This window comes from Nomascus leucogenys, chromosome 17 (assembly GCF_006542625.1).
Source record: "Nomascus leucogenys isolate Asia chromosome 17, Asia_NLE_v1, whole genome shotgun sequence".
In the NCBI taxonomy this organism is placed as follows: domain Eukaryota; kingdom Metazoa; phylum Chordata; class Mammalia; order Primates; family Hylobatidae; genus Nomascus; species Nomascus leucogenys.
The window spans coordinates 68,020,160-68,045,549 of record NC_044397.1 but is presented as its reverse complement, the minus strand read 5'-3'; the positions used below and the strand labels follow the sequence as shown (position 1 = coordinate 68,045,549).

The window sequence follows — 25,390 nt, the reverse complement described above, 5'->3', positions numbered from 1 at the left end:
AGCAATTCATACCACTGAAAAATACAGGCAAAAAGGGACCTCTTCCTTTTCTGTGTGTTTTCTACAGGGTTCCTTTTGCTCATCCCCTTTGGCTTTATGGATTTACATAAGGAAAGAGAGTTGATTCTGAGATGCATTGAGAAGGCCCTGGGTTTCCAGTCAGCTCTTGTCTTAAATGAACATAAAACATAGTGCAGGCATGACACCTGTGGGGCCTCTGATCCTACCCCCTCATTCAACCGATTAGGGCCATCCCATGCTCTTCTATTCAAGGCAGCATCTCCCCTAAGATAATGATTAATTTCCAAAAAAAAGCAGCATGTTTACAGTGGGGAGATCCAACAGATGCCACCTAACCATGTAATCCACGGTAACATCACCAGTCAGAGGACAGTGACATCATGTGCCTATGAAAGGACGCACTGAGAAGGATGCACCATAACTTCTGTAGCATTCTTGCCAAAAATGCATAACCTTTTTTAATTGAACCATGAGGGAAATATCAGACAAATCCAAATCGAGGAACATTCTACAAAATAACTGACTGGTGCCTTTCAAAAGTGTCAAAGTCACAAATGACAAATGAAAAAGCTGAGGGACTGTCACAGACTCGGGGACACTAGGGAGGCATGATAACCAAATTCAATGTGGGATCCTGGATCAGATCCTTAACCAGAGAAAGGCATTTGTAGAAAAACAGGTGAAATCAAATGCCAGCATTGCACCATGGCTTATTTATTTATTTTGATAACCGTACTGTCACTATGCAAAATGTTAACTTTAGGGGAGGCTGGATGAAGGGCATATAGGAACATTCTGTACTAATTTTTTTAAATTATTTTTAAGACAGGGTGTCTCAGACTGGAGTGCAGTGGTGCACTCTCGGCTCACTGCAACCTCTGCCTCCCAGGCTCAAGTGATTCTTTTACCTTAGCCTCCCAAGTAGCTGGGATTACAGGTGTGCACCACCATGCCCGGCTAATTTTTGTAGTTTTCATAGAGATGAGGTTTCACCATGTTGGCCAGGCTGGTCTTGAACTCCTGACCTCAAATGATTCACCCGCATTGGCCTCCCAAAGTCCAATTTATTGCAACTTTTCTTTAAGTCTACCATTAGTTTAAAATAAAAGGCTTAAAAACTTCAAGTGACTCTTATTGGATTTCACTCCGATTTTCTGGCTTGCTCAGATTCACTGAAATTCTCTTTCCAGTAACCAATATTTAGGAAATAAAGTTACGAATTCCAAACATCTCTTTATTCCTAATATAATAGTAGGGAGGAGAAATGCCAATGAATTTATAAACCATTTTGCAAATACAAAGCAAGGGAAAAATAAATCAATAAATGATAATATCCATGATTTAATCTACATTTGAGAGTAACAAGATCAAGACTGTTTATTTTTAGTCAGAAGAATGGAAACAGAGTTGCAAATTTGTTACACTTCAATTGCAAGGAATGGTAGGGCTCTTCTGCCCCCTCTCCCTGCACCAGGTCCATCTTCATTTGCTTCCTCCCAGAGGAAGGGTTGGTAGAACCGCGTGATGTCTGAGATATTCATTGCACCATGATTACAAGTAAGCAGGCTCACTCTGCTTAAGAAACATGGACCCAGGCACCCCTCCTTTTCATATATCCCTGCTTCAAACCTAGGTGTGCAGGTCTTCGGTATACTTTGACTCTTTCCTTTTCCCTGGACACCAGGTTGGGGATTAAAGGCTCACGAAAGACGACAGGAGGAACTCTGTTTAGGTCTTGAAACCAACAGAGTCACACAAGGGGAATTAACACACTTGTGCAGTTATTAACAGTGTGACACACTTATTTGGCCTGAGCTATGGGTGCGCACATGCAATCCCTTATAATCTCTTACAATCATTTTTATATAGAATTTGGGTTTCCTGTCCCCCACATACATAATATTATAAAAAATCATACCCATCTTTTAATATAAAGAACTAAAGGAAAGACAATTATGAAATATCCTCAAAGCAGAGAAAAATAGCTATGAAAGAAGACAGTAAGGAAAGCCTAAAGAGGCAGAGTCTGCCTTACCTTCTTAATGAACGCCACCGAAAATGTATCCCAGGACACTATGCCATGGTCCATCAGCTCAACAAAGGCCGTCAGGGTGAAGGACAGCATGTCTCCAAAGCTGAAAAAGACAGGGAGGCACAAGAGTCAAGAGCCCCAAAGCTGAGCAAAGACACAAAAGCAAGAAAGTTCTGGGAAAGTGAATACAAACAGAATTTTAAAAGATCAAGAGATAAATAGCAGGACCACAGGTGACTTCCTCACTAACATGAGTGACAAGAAGGGGCAGGACGGCCTTGCTGAGGTCAACCAGGGCTTCAGCATCCAACAGACCCAGGCTCACTTGTTCTGGTGAGCTGTGTTGTTCTGGGCAATTCACTGACCCTGCCTAAGCCTCTATTTTTTCAGCTGAAAAACTGGGTGGTGATATCTATTTAGCCACAGGGCTACTTACTTAATAAAGTATGTAGCATATAGACACTCAGTAAATGACGGCTTAAAGAAAAGCTTCTTGGCTAATGAAATTTGGAGCCACTTAGGGAGGGCAATGTGCTTCCTTTATTACCTATACACATCAAAAAAGAAAATTAAAAATACTTCTATTAAGAGAATTCGCACTTTTCTTTAAGTGGTCTATACATCCCTCTGTGTGGACACACAGATACAAACATATATGCAAGTAAACATACTCATTTTGATTTTGGCCAGCATTTTGTCTTAATTAATAACTTTTCTGGCATATCGATGAAGATAATCACTCCATATAATGGGTTTGCTTACCAAAAGACTTGCTGAGATGCAGCAGGCTATAAGATGGGTCTAATATGTGGTTTGAAAATCCAAACAAAGATTAGGCTCGGGCAAATGCAGTTCTACCTAGGACCCTTATTAGACAATATCCTGGTGCCTAGAGCTTTCAAAACAACACTTTAGCAGAGACTTAGATACACAGAATCTTTTATAGATATTCACCTTTATTGTAAATTATCATCATTATAAATATTAACACCTTTATGATAAATACTCTTTGAGTACATTTGATTATGCCAATCAGGATCTGTACACTGTATTACCCAACAGCACTGATTCCTAGGCCAATTTTTATTTTAACAAGGTTGGTTATATAGATTTTTCATTTGTAAGCTCATGCATACCATTATTGATATCCTACAAAGTCTCCTAACATATTTAGATTAAACCTTCCCACTTACTTCCAACTAGTAGAATAGAAAACAGGTAACATTTCTTTCAAAACAGCTTCTCAATTTCCCTTCTTCCTACTGTTCTACTCGGCTCAGCCTCAAAAACGACCTTTGAAATTCTGCACCACCACAGAAGTTATAATGCTAAACGGAACCTGTAAAATGGGAAGTGGTTCTCAGGGAAGGACAATGATCCAAAGCTGCCAGAGACCAGGGGCAACAGAGGGGATGCAACCAGCTAAACAAAAACGGCTAAGTAGGTAGTTTCTGGAGTCAGACAGCAGGGGTTCTCCTTCCAGCCCTAAGTGGGCAAGTTATGCACCATCCTATGCTTCCGTTTCCTCATTTATTAAAAATGGGGATGATGATGATGATGATGATGATGATGATGATGATGATGATGGCGGTAGTAGTCACACCTAGCTCAGAGATTTTTGGAGAAATGACAACAAGCAAACATGCTTAAAGCCCTCCAAATGCTGTGCAGTGAATGGTAAGTAGCGTGTGAGTGTTACTACATTCTCACTATGCAAAGTGAGGTTTTTAAAAGGTGAATGAAGGACAAGATTTTCAAATATTTCACACTGTGTTAAGGATTCTCTGTTCTTAGAACTAGAAAATGAGGCTGGGCGTGGTGGCTCACACCTGTAATCCCAGCACTTTGGGAGGCAGAGGCGGGTGGATCACGAGGTCAGAAGATCGAGACCATCCTGGCTAACAGGGTGAAACCCCGTCTCTACTAAAAATACAAAAAATTAGCCGGGCCTGGTGGCAGGCGCCTGTAGTCCCAGCTACTCGGGAGGCTGAGGCAGGAGAATGGCGTGAACCAGGAGGCAGAGCTTGCAGTGAGCCGAGATTGTGCCACTGCACTCCAGCCTGGGAGACAGAGTGGGACTCCATCTCAAAAAAAAAAAAAAAAAGAACTAGAAAATGAAAACAAAAACAGCAATGCAAGGAAAGCCAAACCATTCAGACCAGATAGAAAAGCAGCTAATGTCTCTGGCTTTTCAGAGCTGCACAGGGCAACCTCGATCTTACAGGTGCCCCCTAGGTGGCATCAAAGGATCATGCCTCAAAAAGAAATTCCAAACCAGACAACACAAACTTATTTGAAGAAAAGAACAGAACATTAGAAAGACAGGTGGAATAATGGGTTGAAGAGAATATTGAGAAAGGTTACATAAAAATTCCAGAATGACTCTCTAAAGACAATGGATCACAAGAAAATCCAAATATCAGATTGCAAAAGAAAAAAAAAAGAAGAAAAGAAAGTAAAAAGATTGCCTCAGGAAAATAAGAGCCAGGAAATAAAAGCAATTAGTAAGATTTATTAATAGACTGGGTAGGCATTAGTATTACTGTGAAAACATTATTACATAATAACATACAGCATTAGCAGTAAGCAATATTAGCTCATTTATTTACTTAAAAAGAGGAAAAACAAGAACCAAATGATAACTAATAGTGGACACTTGGTCATACCTAGCATATTAAAAGACCTCAAATGTTAAAAAATTCCCATATACACGCCATGGGAGGACAGCATTCACAGCATCTGTACAAGGCAAAAAACCTGCCTCAGTGACATAAACAGCAGCACAGGCAATGGAACAGGCAATGGCAGAGAAACACACACACTACTGAATCAAACTATTGACCTGGTGCCATGGCTCACGCCTGTAATCCCAGCACTCTGGGAGGCTGAGGCAGGCAGATCACCTGAGGTCAGGAGTTTGAGAGCAGCCTGGCCAACAGGGTGAAACCCCGTCTCTACTAAAAATACAAAAATTAGCCGGTCGTGGTGGCGGGCGCCTGTAGTCCCAGCTACTCTACTTGGAAGGCTGAACCCAGGATGTGGAGGCTGCAGTGAGCCAAGATCGTGCCATTGCACTCCAGCAAGGGCAACAGAGTGACTCTTCTCTTGAAGAAAAATAAAACAAATAAACCAACAAACAACAACAAAAAAACTCTTCTCTGCATTCCCATTAACTAGACAGCACTCAGATAAGATCAGGAAACCAGATGACATTAGTCTTCAGTAGCTCCTTTAAAAGCAAAAGATATTTATGTTCTCTAATCTATGAAAGCAATATGACTCTGCTCCCTAGCTATCTGCTCAATAGAACTCTAATCCAAATGATCTTAGTAACATCTGGTACAGTCAATCGTCCCAAAAATACACTCCAGAGCTCTGTCTACAGACTCCTCAGACAGAACAGGCTGCAAGGACTTTGGGGAAAAAAAGCTGGAGAGAAGGAGAAAGAGTATCATTTGGTTTCCAAATCCCCATGCTTGTTTGGGAGTCAAGATTTCAAACTCTATGGCTGTTAGGGAGGTGCGGCACCATTTCTGAGACTGCAAATAGAGCTATCTGTGCTTCTCAATATCCATTAGTGGGAATGATTGGCAAGTGAGAGTAAAGCTTTTTCACAGCATACACCAGTCAAGGTATTCAGACGAAGTATAGCTCTCTTGATCTATCTAATGACATGACAGATAGGGAGAGACAGATAGAAAGGAATATATAATAGGATCTATTTTATATATTACTAGCATATAATATTTATGTAAAATACACATAGGTATATAATATATATGTATTACATAATATTCTGTATTACACACATATTCTATATATAACATATTCATTAGGACTGGTTGCTGGGTGACATAGTAAGTTCCCATATGGAAGAACTTTTTCCAAATTCAACTTCAACCTCTCAGTTGCAAAGAAAGGACAACCATGCTAAAATTTTATTACATTCCAAATCAAGGGATTCAATCACCTCTTTCAAGTGAGGTGGCTATAAAAGCTCTTACTGAACCTTGACATAGGTGTTTATTTCCACTCCTAAAGGAGTAATTCAGGCTCCAAACAGGGAAAGCAGAAGGCAAGTTCTACCTCTGAAATCAATGCTGGGTATAGAGAGTCAAGGCTAAAAGAATTACAAATATAAAGCAACCACATGGCACATCCGGGAACATTTTGATTTGTTTGGATTATTTGTATTTTGTAAACTCTTAGGCTAAAGATTGTGCAGTACTGACAGCCACAAATTAAGCCAACTGCAAACTTTACATACTGGTGGAAAGCCACTGTCACAGCCAACACACCATGTGTGCTGGAATGATTCAAATAAATGTTTCTCATCAACTTAGTAGACACCATCTTCATTCCAACAAAATTCAGCCAATCTCAAAACAAGTATGTAAATTTATGCTACTAATTTTATAAAAGAATAGTGCTTCCAAATGTTTCCATGGAGTGGCAAGCCTGTTAATACAGGCTTTTTTAAATTTTTATTTATTTTTTTTTTTTGAGACAGAGTCTCACTCTTTTGCCCAGGCTGGAGTGCAGTAGCGTGATCCCAGCTCATTGCAACCTCCACCTCCCAGGTTGAAGCGATTCTCCTGCCTCAGCCTCCCAAGTAGCTGGGATTACAGGTGCACGCCACCACGCCCAGCTAATTTTTGTATTTTTAATAGAGACGGGGTTTCGCCATGTTAGCCAGGCTGGTCTCAAACTCCTGACCTCAGGTGATCCGCCTGCCTCGCCTCCCAAAGTGCTGGGATTACAGGTGTGAACCACCATGCCTGGCCCCAATACAGAATTTGAAAAAAGATGAAAATAAAGGCCACTTTTAAAGCGATAATAAATTGTACTCAATAGATCCTTAATTGTCAAGGTTAATGGCCACAGTTCTGCCCTGCCCTTTGAGTTTTTCCACCTGTTTTCCTCCTTGAGGAAGTGAAATGTATATACATTGAAAGGTATGGATTTATAACCCTTACTTCAAAAAGCATGACTTATGTCAGCAAACATTCTTCTAGCTCCTTTGTTAAAAATTTCAGTGCAGGTTGATTCTGGACTCTATTCTACTACACTGATCTGTTTATCTACCCCCTTATACCAATATCAGACTGTCTTGATAGCTAACCTAATAGGAAGTATTGAAATCAGTCAACGAAACTCCTCAACTTCATTGTTGATCATTTTGGCTATTCTAGGTCCTACACATTATCAGTGGTTTTTAGGATTGATTTGTAATTCTTTTAAAAAATAACTGATATTGCACTGAACCTACAGTTTGAAGATGATATGCTTTGGCTCTGTGTCCCTGCCAAAGGACGTCAGAAGAGAACTGCTATCTAATTAAAATTGTGTCCTCCAACACATGAAATGGTCCATCCCTCCACTTATTTAGGTCTTTATTTCCTCTCATTTATTTATTTTTAGCAAATAAATATATATTGCATGCCTATCAATGAATTTATCCCTAAAAATAAAGATTTTTTTTTCCACAAATTATGATTTTGATGCTTTATAAGTGGAAATTTTAAAATGTCATTTTCCAATGGTTGCTGTTAAAATATAAAAATACATTCATTTTTATTTTCTTGACATTGTATCCTGAAACCTTGCTAAATTCAATTATATCTAGCAGTGTCTTTGTAGATTCCTAAGAATTTTCTAAATAGATAATCATGTTTTCTATGAATAGAGGCAGTTTTACATCTTCCTTTCTTATATTATGCTTTTAGTTTATTAACTTATTGCAATAGCTAAGAAATCCTATACCATGTTGAACTGCAGAAAGCAAACATATTTGCCTTATTCTCAGCCTGTAGGGTAGAAAACATTCAGTCTTTCAACATTAAGTACGATGGGGTTTTTGTAGATTACTTTATCAAGATGAGGAAGTTCCCTCTATTCTTAGCTTGCGGAGAATTTTTATTATTAATATACATTAGATTTTATGAAATGCTTTCTCTCCATTAAGATGATTTTTCTCTTTAGGTTTTCTCCTTTATTTCATAAAACACTGAGCTGCTTGATTGGCTTTCAAATGTTAAACTATTTCTGAGATAAGCTCTTATTGATCACAAGGTATTATCCCTTTAATATATTGCTTGATTGTATTTATTAATATGCGTCTGCGGATTTTTGCATCTGGTCTATAATTTTTATTTCCTGTATTGTCTTTGCTAGGTTTTGGTATCAGAGTGATACTGGTATCATAAAACAATGAGAACTGGTCCCTCTCCTCTATTTCCCGAAAGCATGTGTTTAGATTTGCTATTTCTTCTATAATATATAATATAGAATTCACCAGTGTAACCAGTTATTGTTGTATGAAAGTTTTCGAGAAATGATTTCAATTTTTTTTTCTGAGATGGAGTCTCGCTCTGTTGCCCAGGCTGGAATGCAGTGGCACGATGTTGGCTCACTGAAACCTCCACCTCCCGGGTTCAAGCAATTCTCTGCCTCAGCCTCTCAAGTAGCTGGGATTACGGGTGCCTGCCACCACACATGGATAATTTTTTTGTATTTTTAGTAGAGACAGGGTTTCACCATCTTGGCCAGGCTGGTCTTGAACCCCTGACCTCGTGATCCACCTGCCTCTGCCTCCCAAAGTGCTGGGATTACAGGCATGAGCCACCGCACCCGGCCAATTTCAATTTTTTTACTAACTATGGGTTTCCAAATTTTCTATTTCATCATGAGTCAGTTTTGATGTGTCAGTTTTAGTCCTCTGTGAAGCAGATGCTGAGATTGAGTTATGAGAACAGAGATTGAGTGGGAGTTTGGGCAATGCCTGTGGAAGATAAAGCAGGCAGAGAGCAGGATTGAGTATGGAAAGCCTTGGGACCATGAAACAGATCTGATGCCTGGGAAGGGAAGGGGAAGAGGAAGCAAATGCAGATCTGAAAATGTCTCTGCCAACTCAGTGGAACGCTGCAGAATAAACACTGCCTCTTAGAGGAATCCCATAATGGGTAGAAATGACCAGGCTCTGGTATCCACACCATGTTCAATAACTAAAGGCTGCTTTTGGAGAGTACTGAAAGCTGCTATGAATCTGGAACGTGTGATAACTGAAAACTATCAGCTAATTGCACTCTTCTTGGCTGACTAGCAAGTTCTTCCTGAAAGGAGATCAAAGCCATGCATTTCCATGACTAACACATTTGGTAAATCTGTTTTCCATGGCATTTGTCTATTTCATCCTAAATTTTCTTTCCTTTTTTTTTTTTTTTTTTTTTTTTTTGAGACAAGAGTCTCGCTCTGTTGCCCAGGCTGAAGTGCAGTGGCATGATCTTGGCTCACTACAACCTCCGCCTCCCTAGCTCAAGCAATCCCCTAACTCAGCCTACCAAGTAGCTGGGACTACAGCCACAAAGTGCCACACCCAGCTAATTTTTGAATTTTGTTGTAGAGATAGGTTTTTTCCATGTTACCAGGGCTGGTCTTGAACTGCTGGGCTGAAGTGATCCACCTGCCTTGGCCTCCCCAAGTGCTAAAACATTAAATTTATTAACGTAAAATTATTTGCAATATTCTTTTATTTTATTTCTAATGTCAGTATGATTTGTAGTGACATTCCCTCTTTTATCCCTGGTGTTGATATTTGGATTTCTCTTTTCTTTTTTTTCCTAATAAATATTTGGCTTTAATTTTCTGTATTATTTGCCTCTTTTCTATTTCATTGGTTAGTATTCTTATTATTCTTTTTTCTACTTAATTCACATTTTTTAAAGCTTCTTAAGTAGAAACTTAGACCATTTATTTTTTTGAAAACCATCCTTCCTTTTCAACATAGATATTTAATGCTACAAATTTCCCGCTAAGCACAGCTTCAGCTGCATTCACAAATTTGGGTATGTTGTATTTTCACTACCATTCAGTTAAAATATTTCATAATTTCAACTGAGTTATTCCTTGACTCTTTGATAGTATGAAAGAGTGTTTTCTAATTTCCAAACATCCGAGGCTTTTCGGCTATTTTATTGTTACCAACTTCTAATTTAATTTGCTTGTGATCAAAGAACATAATCTGTGTAATTTTAATCATTTGAAAATTCTTGAGCCTTACTATGGACTATCTTGATGAACATTCCATGTGCATTTGAAAATAATGCATATTTTGCCATTATTGAGTCTGATGCTTTATAAATGACAAGGCAAGACCTTTGATAGTGTTGATCAAAGCATCTAAATTTTTAGGTGCATACACATTTAAAATACAAACGAGGATTAAATCTTAATGAGGTGACCATTTTTATTACTAATTATCCCTCTTTAACTCTGATAATATATTGCTTTCAAGTCTTATCTTTCCTGATAATAAAACCATTCAGTTTTATTATTATTAGCATTTGCATGGTATATGTTTTTCCATCCTTTTATTTTCAATGTACATGTGCCCTTGTCTTTATAGTACATCTCTTATAAACAGCATAGAGCTGGGCCATGCTTTTTAAAAAATTTCATCTGACAAACTAAACCTTTTCATTGGGCTGCTTAGTCTATTTACATTTAATGTACTGATATGATTAGATTGAAGTCAACCAACTTGTTTACTATTTGTCTCAACTATATTTTACTCTACTTCTCTTTTCTTACCTTCTTTTGAATTAATCAAATTTTTTTAGTAGTCTAATTTAATTCCTCCTTTGTGTTTTGGCCCATGCTTCCTTGCACTGTTTTTAGTTGTGACTCTGTGTATTACAATGTGTACCATTAGTATATTAATGTCTACTTAAATGGAAGATTATACACTAGGAAGCTTGCTGTAGTGTAGTTGCTCTTTTTTCTTTCTTTTTTTTTTTTGAGACGTAGTCTCGCTCTGTCACCCAGGCTGGAGTGCAGTGGCGCGATCTCGGCTCACTGCAAACTCCGCCTCCCGGGTTCACGCCACTCTCCTGACTCAGCCTCCAGAGTAGCTGTGACTACAGGCGTCGGCCACCACGCCCGGCTATTTTTTTGTATTTTTAGTACAGACGGGGTTTCACCGTGTTATCCAGGATGGTCTCGATCTCCTGACCTTGTGATCCGCCCGCCTCGGCCTCCCAGCACAGGCGTGAGCCACTGCACCCGGCAGTGTAGTTGCTCTTATACCTCCATCCTTTGTGCTCTCACTGTCATACATATTGCATCTACATATGTCATAAACCCTACCAAACAGTATTATAATTTTTGCTTTATATAGTTACAGGCTTTTAAAGAAATTTAAAGGAAAGTAAAACTATACTTTGTCTTTTTATATTACCCACATATTTACAGTTTCTGTTGTTCTTCATATTTTCCTACAGATCTGAATATCTATCTACTATCATGTCTCTCCAGTGTGAAGAACTTGCTTCATATATCTCCATCATTATTTTCTTCTGTAATTATTTCCTCAAATATTTGCCTTCCCCATTCTTTTTCCTCTCCTTTTGGGACTCCAATTAAATGTATTTCAGATAACTTATTATCTCACAGGTCAAGTACTCATTATTCATTTTATCAACTTTTCAGATTAGGTAACTTATACTGATACATCTTCAAGGCTACTATCTCTTCTTCTGACATCTTCAACCTCATACAGTAAAATTTTCACATTATTGTGCTTTTCAATTTTATAACTGACATCTGGTTATTTTTATGGTTTCAATTTCTCTATTAAGACTCCCCATCTGTCCATTCATTACACTCATACTTTTCTTTAGTTTTTAACATATTTAAAAAGTTTTTTAAAAACCTTCATCTGCTAATTCCAACATCTGGGTCATCTCAGGGCCAGTTTTTACTACCTGTATTTTTTCTTAACTATAAGTCATCTTTTCCTATTTCCTTACATACCTAGTAAATTTTTATTATATACTGGACATTGTGAACAAAACACTGTCAATATTCAGATATCAGTTTTGCTCCTCGGAAGAGTGATGATTTTTGTTCTAGCAGGAAGTAAAAATCTAAACTCTGCAGTGAGTGACAGCTGGCATCTTTGTTCAGATCTTTAAGTTGCTGTTTTTACCATTAATGTGTGCATTTGCACTTCAATGATCAGCAGTGGACTGGGACAGGGTTTATATGTGGATGTGGAGTCTCCTACTCTCTGAGCTTCTCTTCTTTCATAGATTCCCTCTAATTAGCTAGCTGCTCTGCAGTCCCAAACTACATCTTCTTAGTAACTTAATAAGACTGAGGCTTTCTGCCACCCCATGCTGCCTGGATGAGTAGGTGTTCTCAGGGAAAAAGCTTCAAACACATAAATCCCATCAAAGACCCATCTGGTCTCTCAAGGGTTAACTTCCCTCTACCTTCTGCCTGTTTTGGGTTGCTATCCAGTGCCTTCATATAGTTGGTTTTAGATGTTTTGTTTATTATATTTTGTTCGGATTTCATAATTGTTATCTGTGTTAGTCTGATTGTGCTACTCTGCCATTACCAGAACCAGGGCCTTGACTATTCATTTCTGTCCATGATTAATCAATAAAAATCATGAACTACACTACAAACTGTCCAGCATATCTACATACCAAAAGATTAAAACTACTGGCTAATAAATTGTAAAGAAATTATTTTGGCTTCAGGGCCCCAAATTCCTCTATATTCACAAATTCTATTAAGTAGATGGGGAGAAAGTAAGTTTGAATCCCAGCTCCTCCATCTGATTTTAACTTCTGCACCAAGGAAACACCGAGCTTGTATGTTGAATGTAAGTGTGGATTTGGAGTAATGAGTGTAAACATTGAGACAATGCCCAGGATAAAGTCTCATAAAAAGTGGCTTCTACTGCCATTACCATTAAGTGCTTCTGCTGTATTAAATATATCAAAATGAAATTTAAGAAGCTTTACCCTAGAAGCTCAATATTGCTTTCTACCTTATTAGAATTTAATAAACAGAAGAATTCCTGCAACTCATACTTTTCTGTGTGTGAATGATTTGAGACCAGCATAATACTATAGTACATTGAAGGTGATGAGGATTTTCTCTGAGAGCTTACAAAATAAGGTTCACACTTTGAGACGCTGGTCAGTGTTCCTTCTCAAACTGAAATTATCTATTTAATGGCTTGGCACCATGAAAATCTGTTCAGCCTACTTCAAAGAGTTTGTTAGAACCATATTTGCACTCACCCTGTTTAATGGTTACGAAAGAAACTTAGAAGGGAAAACTCTAAGAAAGAAGTTTTCTACCTTCAGACACAATTATACAATTCACTTCATAGATAGGTGATCCAGAACTTTCTCAGACTCAAAGTAAATAATTTTCATTGCATCCTTCAATCCTGGATACTTTTAAAAATGTGAATCCTTTTTCTTTCTAAGCCATTGAAGAAAATCAAAGACTTTTGACTTTGAACATCACACAGGCCACATAAAAGTTAGTTTTGTTTAAAATAATACATAAAATTATGCTTAGCATTGCTCCAGAAGTAGGGTAGCAATCTTTCTGTGGTTACAGCATCAATTGGTGGTTACATAGATAAAATACTCTTTCTACTCCAAAGCAAAAAAGGGGGGGGGAAATACATTTTTGAAGAAGTTGTTTATAAAAGAACATCAAACAGAAAACAAAAATAACAAAAAATCACTTATTCAAAATACTAGATGCATAGTTATGCAATCAGTCAGATGTCAGGGTTCAATTAGGCAGGAACGTAGGAAGGGTTAAATCATCAATATCAATCGATCATATATTCTTACCAAGGCTTCATGATCTTCTGCAATTTCTGGTATCGCCTGCAAAATTTAAAAACAACCATGTGAGGAGCCTACTTAAAAGTAACGATTTTTACATAAAGAACATATCTTGAAGAAAACTCAGGATTAGATTTAGGACAGATTTAACGGCCATGAAGTAAAAGAACTTTATCCATTTCAAGACATCATTCAAAGTAATAAACTGTGTTCTTTAATGATCAGAAACAATCAATCAAAAGATCAGCATTAAACTACTGTCATCAACTAGCTGCATCTGCTTATGAGTAAAGGCATCCAGAACCGTCCATTTAGATCAGAATGGGTCTGTGTTCAATGGAGCAGGGGGTACCCATAGGGATAGGAATTGATAAATTTTTAATGAAAAAACATTGAGCCAAAAACCACTAGACTATAAAGAAATATTTTATTATCTTTCTTTGGTAGAATGTCTACTAATTTTACTTTCTCTGTTCTCTCTCTGGTGGCTTCTTCTATGGGAAGATGCTGCAATCAATCTCTTTGCAATAAGACATTGCACTAGTGTTAAATCCCAAAACTGGAACTCCGGGCCGGTGGCTTAGAATAGGCAAATCTGGCTACAAAAAGGATAATTACTCTTTTTTAAAAAAAACTAGGCTCAAGAATATGAAGAAACAAGTGTTTCTAAACTGGCCAAACCATCTCTCATTCCTCAAGTCTGCCAAATCTCTCTGGCTTTAAGTATGATCTTCCCTCTGTATGAAACATCCATCCCCTCTTTGCCCAACTTGCTAAGTCCTGTCCCCAAACTCATCTCATTCTAGGCTCATTCTAGGCTCCTCTAGGAAGTCTCTCTGACTTCTGATTTCTCTTCCTCAGACAGCATAGGTGGTGCCTGCATCGCAGGCCACAGACCCTGAGGACACATCAGCTATAAGCCTCAGGACATCTCACTGTCCTTCTAGCTGCTTGAGGGCTGGGACTCTGCACTGTGCCAATAGCGTAATGTGAGGCACATCCAGAGTAGGGACTCAATACACGGTTGACAAACGATTTTGCTCTTCAGAAATTTTCACATTCTCAACCACATAAAATGTAACCACTTCAGAAACCCAAATCACCAGGCAAAGACTAAATTTAGTCTCTGGTAAAATTTGTGGGAGGGGGATTAAAAATGTATATAAAGAAATCTTTTTATTCCTCTTCTTCTCCCCCTCCTTTACCTGCCTTTCTTTTAAAAAATATTTACTATTTCCCATCCTTCCTTCATCAAAAAGGCATTGGGCAGGGTGAAAGGGGGAGAGGGGGAGGCAGGCCTGAGCATAAATTGGCAGCACGCAAGGGACAGAGGCTACTCTCCACTAAAAGGAACCAGGGCTCCTTGGGGGGAAGTGGCTTATGTTAGGGGTGGGGCAAAGAGATCTAGATAATTCTGGAACATCTTGTTGAGCCAGAAAGTAAAGAAATACTCAAAACATAATGAAATACAGGTCAAAAGCACACAGAAGTCAGCTTGAAAGAGCTCCCAGTGGCCACATCAGGGACACGTTGAGCATCAAAATCAATTAATAGTAGTGATAGATTAAACCCACTGAATAAAACAGGAATGAATGAGTCCGCATTGTTAGAGTGATGTGCCGATGTTGAAACACCAGATCTCTGGGGAAAAACACACAAATCTGCTTGACATTATTTTCCGATTTCCACGGTGTAACGACTCTCACTATGGCCAACTTAAAGAACCAACATGAGATCAATGAATGCAGAGCAGAACAGAGTTGTACAAAAGTGGCTCTCAGGAGCTGGTATGAGCTCCCCACTGGAGATAAACATGTAGGTGAATAAATACATAGGGAAAAAACAGAGCTCTTACTACCAAAGAAAACCAACTAATACATGTAGAAGAAATGATAGTATTAGAAAATTCTCCTTTGGAAATCATCAGAGCAATAATTAATTCAGATAAGAAATGTCAACGCCAAAACTGATGGGTGAAATCGGGGTAATGAGGCTTTACATAGTTTCACTGTGTCTCACTACAAACTTTTCACAAATTAGCTGCTAAAGTAGGGAGAAAGTATTATAGTGGAGACATCTGGAAGATGCTATCTTAATGAAGTAGTCAAAGTTACCACCAGTAATAAAACAAAGAGATACCATGTGCCATCAACAGGACAAAATGGGGAAAAAAAATCACAACCATCTGTTATATTCCAGCCAAAGACATACAATATGGGTCTCCATAAGGAGAAGGGAAATTTTTGTTGTAATGTTTGTTGTGATGTGAGAACACTGGATAAATCTATAAAAAACAAAATTTTGTGTTTCAGTAGAAAACTAAGCAGTGCCTACAACATATGTTTTGGGCTATCAGATTCTAGTCCTGTTCGCTTTGAGTTATTTTACAACTCTCTGTAAGGTGTAGGTAACTGATGGAGATATAGATAGATAGATAAATACATCTATATCTGTCTATATATATATCTGCATATATCTATCTATATCTATATCTATATCTATCTATATCTGTCAATCTATCAATCTATCTATCTATCTATCTATCTATCTATCTATCTATCTATCTCCTGTCTGGCAGCAATTTAATTGACTTCCTTTCCACTGGTGGAAAACTAGTTGTGTCTTCATTTGCAATTCATCTCAACATTCTTTTGCTTCATATAAATTTGTGGTCTTTAGACTTTTTCTTTAAAGTTATAACATCTGCCTAGTTTCATCATATCATATGAGTAAAATAAATTATTTTAACACATTTATTTGTATATCTGAAGTCAAAATGTAACACAGAGGGAAACCTCTAAATTAAACATTTTCTTGGGGAATCATAGAATTGCAATTTGAAGCATACACATAGACTGGTAGACTTTGTATGTCTGAAGAGCAAAGAAAAGGTTGGGAGTTTTATTAGAAATAGGAATGTTACCTATGGTTTTGAAAGAAAGCTTATAGGCACTAGAATTTTTGAGAGCTGCTAAGCTCTGATTGGTGAGTGACAGTGGTAGGTAAAACCAGTCCTAGAGTCACAGCAGGTCATTTCAGCAGCTACTAGATTAAACTGGTCTTAGGATTACATCAGGCCATCTTAGCAGCTGGACTTGCAGACAATTCAATTCTTGGAGCAGATGCCATGTGCCCATGTGCTTTTTGCCTCAGCTCCTCAACTGTGACTTAGTTGGGTGTGACAAGAATTACCCAATTTGTATAATCAATTTTCATATCTGTATGAGAGTTAGGATTTTACTTTTCCATGAAAATTACCTTTAACAAATTACCCTTTAACAAACCCAAATTAGGGGGTATTCTATAAAATGGCTGGCCTATAATTTAAAAACACCAAAGTCATGAAAGAAAAGGAGCAAGTGAAGAACAATTTCAGATCAGAGGGGACTAGGAGGAGACGGGCCACCTGGGTGCAAGGGGCCACCTGGGTGCAAGGTGCCACCTGGAGCTAGATTCTTTCCATTAAAGGACAGAGCTGGGACAATAGGTGAAACTTAAATGGGGTCTCTGGGAAAAGAGCAAGTGGGGATTTTCTGCTCTGTTCTTGCAAGTTTAAAATGGCTTTGAAATACAATGTGTGTGTGTGTGTGTGTGTGTGTGTGTGTGTGTGTGGTGTGTGTATGTAATACATAAAGCAGTTGCTGTAAACTTTTCAAATAACTTTCTGGCCTGGGGCCTGAGCATGCTTATGGTTTTTATATGAGTTCCACCTCCTCTAGCATCCCTGACCTTGGAGAGCTCTCCCTGACCAGAGCACAGACATAACTCAGTGCTGAGTCACAGTGCTTCTCACTCCTCAAATTTGCATCCTCACTTTGGCTTCAGATTACGCATAAGGAGAAGAGAAATTTTTGTTGCAACGTCTGTCTATCACCGTAAGTGGGATTTTGTGTGTGTGTGTGTGTGTGTGTGTGTCTCAATATACCCATTTTTTTAGAGAAACGTGACTAGAAGAGAAATTACTCTGGAAAGGTTGATGTTTCACAGTGGCCAGAAATCTCTCACCTCAGCCCAAGGAACAGCATTTTTTTTTTCACCAACAGAAGATAATCTCTTCTTCAAATGGGCTGTGTGACCCTTTCTCATTTCCATTACCAGAGTGAAGGACAAAGATGCACAGAGAAAGCAAAAGGAGTGAGGAGGGGGCAGATCCTGTTTAGGGAATTTTCTGCCACACAATCTCTGACAAAGCCCAAGAAGGTTGGCCTCTTTGGCCTTTGTGATGCAAATTTCTGGCAGAGCCCTCAAGAGCTGTTCCAGTTGGAGCTCCCTGAGCAATGCAGAGTGCACTGCAGGCTCCAAGAAAACAGCAGAAAGCGTTGGGAAGATGTGGCAGCCATCACAGCTGGAGTTGACTGCAGAGACCACAGGAGCAGCTTCTTTCTGGCTGGGTCTGTGGTCTCTGAGGAGGTAAAGTGCAAAACGTGCATGGTGTCAGCTGGCCTTGGCTGCAAGGCAGTGAGTAGATGAATTGCTTTGGCCTGCACTGGACTTTCCAGAACAGCCAAGACTTCTAAGAGACACCAAGTTCTCAGAGGCAATGGCATAAGTTAGAGCTGATCATCTGTGTCCTTGGAGGTTAACAAAGTTTCAAAAAAGAAATTCATCTTTTGTGTGAAGGTAAAATTCCGGAAAAGGTCACACATAATGTAAAACAGTCATATACATCTTTGTGTTATCCTCCATGCACCTCCTCTTATGCCTCACATGCCTAACCCAGTGTGAGGAGTATGGTTCAGCACTCAGTAATATACATTTCGCTGAATCAATAAAACATACAAATCCATCTCAAGTGTGGGTGCTAGGGAACATCAAAGCAAAGTGTATAATTCAAGTTATACCTCAGTTTTCACAACACCCAGAAAATGAAAACACCTCTGGTTCAGGCAAGATGAAAAGAATTTGAATAATGAAAGGTTAATATGAGATGGAGGGAACCTGTTTCAGGACTGTTCTTGTATTAATGCAACAATGATGACAATTTTTATATACATGTAATATACATACACACAGCACTAGACTTTTCCATCTGTGTCATATGTGTGACAGAGTGGGGAAGAGACTAATAATTTATACACTTAATGTTTCTTTTTAAGACAATTACCTAAGAACTTTACATATCACTAAAATAACTATGGGACTCCTTCCAGTGTTCCTAATACAGCCAGATTTTGGAGAAATGACCTCAATGAAACAAATAAAACAGCACTTATAAATTCCCCAGATTAGTGAGAACTCCACGAATACCACTGCTATCTTTCTGAGGAAAAACAGAAAACCAGCTCAGTATTGACCAAGGTATTGGAAATAGACATACTCCTATGAGAATGGTAAAGTATAAATTAGAACATTTCTGCAAGCTATTGGGCTATTCTTATTTTAAAGCAGCTGTAAAATGTATATATTCTCTGAGTCAGGAATTTTATTCCAAGAAAATTCATTAAATATCCACAAAAATTTTGCTAAAAGAAAAGCTGATTTAAAAATATTCAGAAAGCCAAGCCTGGTAGCTCACACCTATAATCCCAGCACTTTGGGAGGCCAAGGCAGGAAGATTACTTGAGACCAGTTCAACACCAGCCTGGGCAACACAGAGAGACCTTTGTCTCTATAAAAAGTATTTAAAAATTAGCCAGGTGTGGTGGCACCTGTAGTCCCTACCTACTCAGGAGGCTGAGGCAGGAGGACTGCTTAAGTCCTGGAGGTCAAGGCTGCAGTGAGCTATGATTGTGCCACTGCGCTCCAGCCTGGGCAACAGAGCAAGGCTCTGACTCAAAAAAAAAGTAAGATAAAATAAAATAAAAGTTCAGAGAAAAACCCTGAAAACAATATAAATGTCCTACAATAGGGAAATAGTTCACCATACTATGCACATTCTTCAAATTATTGTATTGTATATTAATCGCACATAATAAGCTATAAAGCTGCAAAAATGAAACAGTATGCATGCAACAAAAGTGACAGGGGAGAATAATATTTAATCACATGGAAATATTGCTAGGTACAAAAAGCAGGTTATAAAAACATGAGTATTATATTTCTACTTTTATAAAGCCTGTGCATATGTGTGTATCTAAAAAGGATATTCATCAAGATATTAAAAATGGTTATCTATGGAAAGGCACACTACAAATGATTCCTATTTTTTATTTCTGCTTCTTTATATACTTTTCAAATGACATCATAGTTTTTCATAAGAAAAGAAAGTTAATTTAAAAAAACTTTCCATCCCAGCACTTTAGAAGGCTGAGGTGGGTGGATCACAAGGTCAGGAGATCAAGACCATCCTGGCTAACACGGTGAAACCCCATCTCTACTAAAAATACAAAAAATTAGCCAGGTGTGGTGGCAGGTGCCAGTAGTACCAGCTACTCGGGAGGCTGAGGCAGGAGAATGGCGTGAACCCGGGAGGCGGAGCTTGCAGTGAGCCAAGATCACACCACTGCACTCCAGCCTGGGTGACAAAGCAAGACTCCGTCTCAAAAAAAAAAAAAAAAAAAAAAAAAAACCAGAAACTTTCCAAGTTCATCATAAATACATGAATTTAACTTTTGTTCGCAATTGACTTTCCTGCCCAGGGTGGTGTTACAGCTTACTCATATTCCAGCAGCGTAATTTTCCCATCACATTGCCAAGTGGGAAGGAAACTACAAGTACCCTGCCCTTTCATTCTTGGAAATGTTTCCCCTGTTTTTCTGCCCCTAGTGATGACTGACTAACAGTGGAAGGACACATAAGTAGGCTGTCTCATTGTCTGTGTGCACAGAGGCATGGACAAAGACTGTGGTGTTTTATTAAAACCCAAAGAAGAGCAGTATTTTTTATGATATTGGACTTAGAGTTGTGGACAGAATTTCTTTGTTCAAATAAAATAAAATATATCATTTCTGAGAAACGTTTTGATATCCATCTTTTTGATAATTGTTTCTGGAAACACTGTCCATTCCTCAATATTCCTTTTGTTGCTCAGGCTGGGGCAACACGTTTCCCCACAGCTGTATTTGCTTCCACACCTATGTTTCAAGCAGAAATTAGGAATGAAATTTCAAAACTCCATTAAGGATAGAACAATTAAACTCAGGTTTTAAACACTGTGCTCATGCTCTGTCAAAATGACACTTCCTCATTGTTCCTCTTTTACTGACTTTGCTCCATGGCCCCACCCAGTACCAGCTGGAGAGAGACCTTTTAAAAGCCCTTCACTTATGAAAATCTCAAAATAATAAGAGCTATTTATGACAAACCCACAGCCAATATCATACTGAATGAGCAAAAGTTGGAAGCATTCCCTTTGAAAACCGGCACAAGACAAGGATGCCCTCTCTCACCACTCCTATTCAACATAGTATTGGAAGTCCTGGCCAGGGCAATCAAGCAAGAGAAAGAAATAAAGTGTATTCAAATAGGAAGAGAATAAATCAAATTGTCTCTGTTTGTAGATGACATGATTGTATAATTAGAAAACCCTATCATCTCAGCCTAAAATCTCCTTAAGCTGATAAGCAACTTCAGCAAAGTCTCAGGATACAAAATCAACGTGCAAAAATCACAAGCATTCTTATACACCAATAATAGGCAAACAGAGAACCAAATCATGAGTGAACTCCCATTCACAATTGCTACAAAGCGAATAAAATACCTAGGAATAGAACTTAAAAGGGACGTGAAGGACCTCTTCAAGGAGAACTACAAACCACTGCTCAAGGAAATAAGAGAGGATGCAAAAAAGGAAAAAACATTCCATGCTCATGGATAAAAGAATCAACATCATGAAAATGGCCATACTGCCCAAAGTAATTTATAGATTCTATTCTATCCCTATCAAGCTACCACTGACTTTCTTCATAGAATTAGAAAAAACTACTTCAAATTTCATATGGAACCAAAAAAGAGCCCATATAATCAAGACATTCCTAAGGAAAAAGAACAAAGCTGGAGGCATCATGCTACCTAACTTCAAACTATACCACAAGGCTTCAGTAACCAGAACACCATAGTACTGGTACCAAAAGAGATACATAAACCAATGGAACAGAACCAGGCCTCAGAAATAATGCCACACATCTACAACCATCTGATCTTTGACAAACCTGACAAAAACAAGCAATGGGGAAAGGATTCCCTATTTAATAAATGGTGCTGGGAAAACTGGCTAGCCATATGCAGAAAACTAAAACTGTGCCACTTCCTTACACCTTATACACAAATTAACTCAAGATGGATTAAAGACTTAAACGTAAGACCTAAAACCATAAAAACCCTAGAAGAAAACCTAGAATACCATTCAGGACGTAGGTGTGGGCAAAGGCTTCATGACTAAAACACCAAAAGCAACTGCAACAAAAGGCAAAATAGACAAATGGGATCTAATTAAACTAAAGAGCTTCTGCACAGCATAAGAAACTATCATCAGAGTGAACAGGCAACCTACAGAAAGGGAGAAAAATTTTGCAATATAGCCATCTGACAAAGGGCTAATATCCAAAATCTACAAGGAACTTAAACAAATTTACAAGAAAAAAACAACCCTACCAAAAAGTGGGTGAAGGATATGAACACACACTTCTCAAAATAAGACATTTATGTGGCCAACAAACATATGAAAAAAAGCTCACCATCACTGGTCATTAGAGAAATGCAAATCAAAACCACAATGAGATACCATCTCATGCCAGTTAGAATGGTGATCATTAAAAAGTCAAGTAACAACAGATGCTGAAGAGGATGTGGAGAAATGGGAATGCTTTTACACTGTTGGTGGGAGTGTAAATTAATTCAACCATTGTGGAAGACAGTCTGGCGATTCCTCAAGGATCTAGAAAGAGAAATAACATTTGACCCAGCAATCCCATTACTGGGTATATACGCAAAGGATTATAAATCATTCTACCATAAAGACACATGCACACGTATGTTTATTGCAGCACTGTTCACAATAGCAAAGACTCGGAACCAACCCAAACGTCCATCAATGATAGACTGGATAAAGAAAATGTGGCACATATACACCATGGAATACTATGCAGCCATAAAAAAGGATGAGGTCATGTCCTTTGCAGGGACATGGATGAAGCTGGAAACCATCATTCTCAGCAAACTAACACAAGAGTAGAAACCCAAACACCACATGTTCTCACTCATAAGCGGGAGTTGAACAATGAGAACACATGGACACAGGGCGGGGAACATCTACACACCAGGGCCCGTCAGGGGATGAGAGGCTAGCGTAGGGATAACATTAGGAGAAATACCTAATGCAGATGACAGGTTTTGGGTGCAGCAAACCACCATGGCATGTGTATACCTATGTAGCAAACCTGCACGTTCTGCACATGTATCCAAGAACTTAATTAAAAAAAAAAAAAAAAAAAAAAGCCCAGCCTTGGGTAATGAGAAGCAGGCAAGTCATCTCTGAATCTCATTATTCCTAAAAGTAAGGAGAAAAATTCTAGCAACATTTCTTCAACATTTATGAAAACTTCCACGGGTCCTACTTAGGAAATGACCACCTTCTCCAGCTGGAACCTTGCCCAGGAGTCATGACTAAATGCCTTCCAAATTGCAAGATCTATTTAATTTATGTGGTTTTTATCCCAAAGGTTTCCTGTTAATTAATTGAAGTCTTGCTCTAAGTTTAACAGAGAAGCCAGGATTTCTTATAAGAAAAATGGCTTTCTCTTTTCTTTTTAATCTTAGCAAAAGATCTGAAAAATTCGCTGTTTATTAAATAAGCCACCTCTGAGCGTGAGATGCAGGACCAGCAGAAGGAAGGCAGGAGGCCTTGCAACTCCAGTCCCTCCTTCCTCCATCCCCGAAAATAGCATAACTTTGAACTTACATAAAACAGGAAGGGGGACACCAAAGGTGACCCAGAGAGACATCATTCCTTCCCACAAACATAGTGTGATGGGAAAGTGTAAGAGACAAATGCAAAAGAGAATTCACCCAACACCTGGCCTTAAGCTCTGTTTATCTGTCTGAAACCTGGCTGTATGTATCATACTGGGACGGCTTACCGATTATTATAAATACAGTCACGTGTTGCTTAACAATGGGATACATGCTAAGAAATGCATCATTAGGTGATTTTGTTGTGTGAACATTGTAGAATGTACTTAGACAAACATGCACGGTATAGCCTACGACACACCTGGGTTATGTGGCACAGCTTATTGCTTCTGGGCTACAAACCAGTACAGCATGTTACTATGCTGAGTAGTGTAGGCAATGGTAACACAATAGCAAATATTTGTGTATCTAAACAGAGAAAAGGTACAGTAAAACTATGGTATGAAAGACTAAAAAATGGCACAGCTGTATAGGACAGCTCCCTTATAATCTCATGAGACCACCATTATATTTGTGGTCCATCACTGATCGAAATGTTCTTATGCAGTGCGTGACTGTAGTTAAGATATTAATAAGCGTGATACTCCTTTTTTTAAGAAAGGCATTCAGTTGCTTTAGTTCACATAAAGTACATTCAATATTGACATTCTCTCACATAGTATATGTGTGCAACATGGAGATAGAATTCAGACCTGCTGTGCCCCATCCTGGGTCTGAGGAATGGTGAATCTTTTGGGCTGTTCTTCAGGTGGAAATGTGTCATAAAGCAAGGCCACAGCACTGAGAAAAAGTAAGAATGTTGACAAGGCACATACATAGCATCAGTTCTTACTCTTTTTCTTTTAAAGCAAAAATGGTTGTGTCCCTTTTATAAGCATTACGGACTGAAGTGTGGCCCCTCATAATTCACATGTTTAAGCCCTAAACCCCAGTACCTCAGAATGGGACAGTATTTGGAGATAAGCCCTTTCAAGAGGTGATTAATTTAAAATGAAGCCATTAGGTGGCCCTAATCCAATCTGACTCTTGTCCTTATAAGAAAAGGAGATTTGAACACAAAAAGAAAAAACAGGGATGTGCACATGAGGACAGAGAGAGAAGGCAGCCAGTCACAATCCAGAGCAACCTCAGCAGAAACCAACCCTGCCAACACCTTGATCATGGACTTGCAGCTTCCAGAACTCTGAGGAAAAATAAAGTTTCTGTTGTTTACACCACTCAGTCTGTGGTATTTTGTTATGGCAGCCCTAGCAAAGTAAAGCAATGAGAAACTGAAAACAAAAGCTCCTAGTAGGCAGTTTCATTGTCAAAGTCTGTAACTGCTGGCCTCTGGAGGCGAAGGGCTCCGCCACAGGCCCCTGTTCAGAATGCAGATCACATGGGCCCCTGCTTTGCTGTCTTTACCATGGTAAAGTAACCGTAATTACAATTGCAATTCTAATAATTTCAGAAGTATTTGCACAATATCATTCTGAATGTGCCAGAGCTCAAGCCCTGGATACCTAGGTACTTGTGGCAGAACCAACTCATATCAGCAGGTGACATTACAACTGGCTCTGATGCATTGTCCTTGACATATCAATGGCTGGGACTTAGCTTAATCAATAAACAGGGGTAAACATTTTTACATTTTTATTTAACATGTTAGTGTTGCCGAGGCAGCCTCCCCCAGGCCCCACTCTCTCACCAGAAGCAGTGGGGGGTATGTAGTATAGGCTACCATGTCTGGCAGGTACATGAAGTAATCCAGTGATGAGTGAAGGTGTTTATAACAACTCGTCCTCCTCCTCTGCTCCCCAGAAACAGGCAACAGGATCCTGACACACTCCAG

The 25,390-nt window shown here is 38.8% G+C and overlaps 1 protein-coding gene across 7 annotated transcripts in view; it reads right to left on the bottom strand.

Moving 5' to 3' along the window:
- The window catches only part of ELMO1 (engulfment and cell motility 1), a 592,800-nt gene that overhangs the window by 378,300 nt on the left and 189,110 nt on the right, over nt 1-25,390 (bottom strand). For all 7 annotated transcript variants that reach the window (XR_004026459.1, XM_003268937.4, XM_030796572.1 and 4 more), the window contains 2 exons: nt 13,717-13,752; nt 2,057-2,156 (listed from right to left, as the gene is read on the bottom strand). Coding sequence is in view for 6 of the 7 variants with exons in the window: in XM_003268937.4 (XP_003268985.1) it covers nt 2,057-2,156; nt 13,717-13,752 (136 nt within the window). In the remaining variant the exon portion in view is untranslated. The remainder of the gene's footprint in view (nt 1-2,056; nt 2,157-13,716; nt 13,753-25,390) is intronic.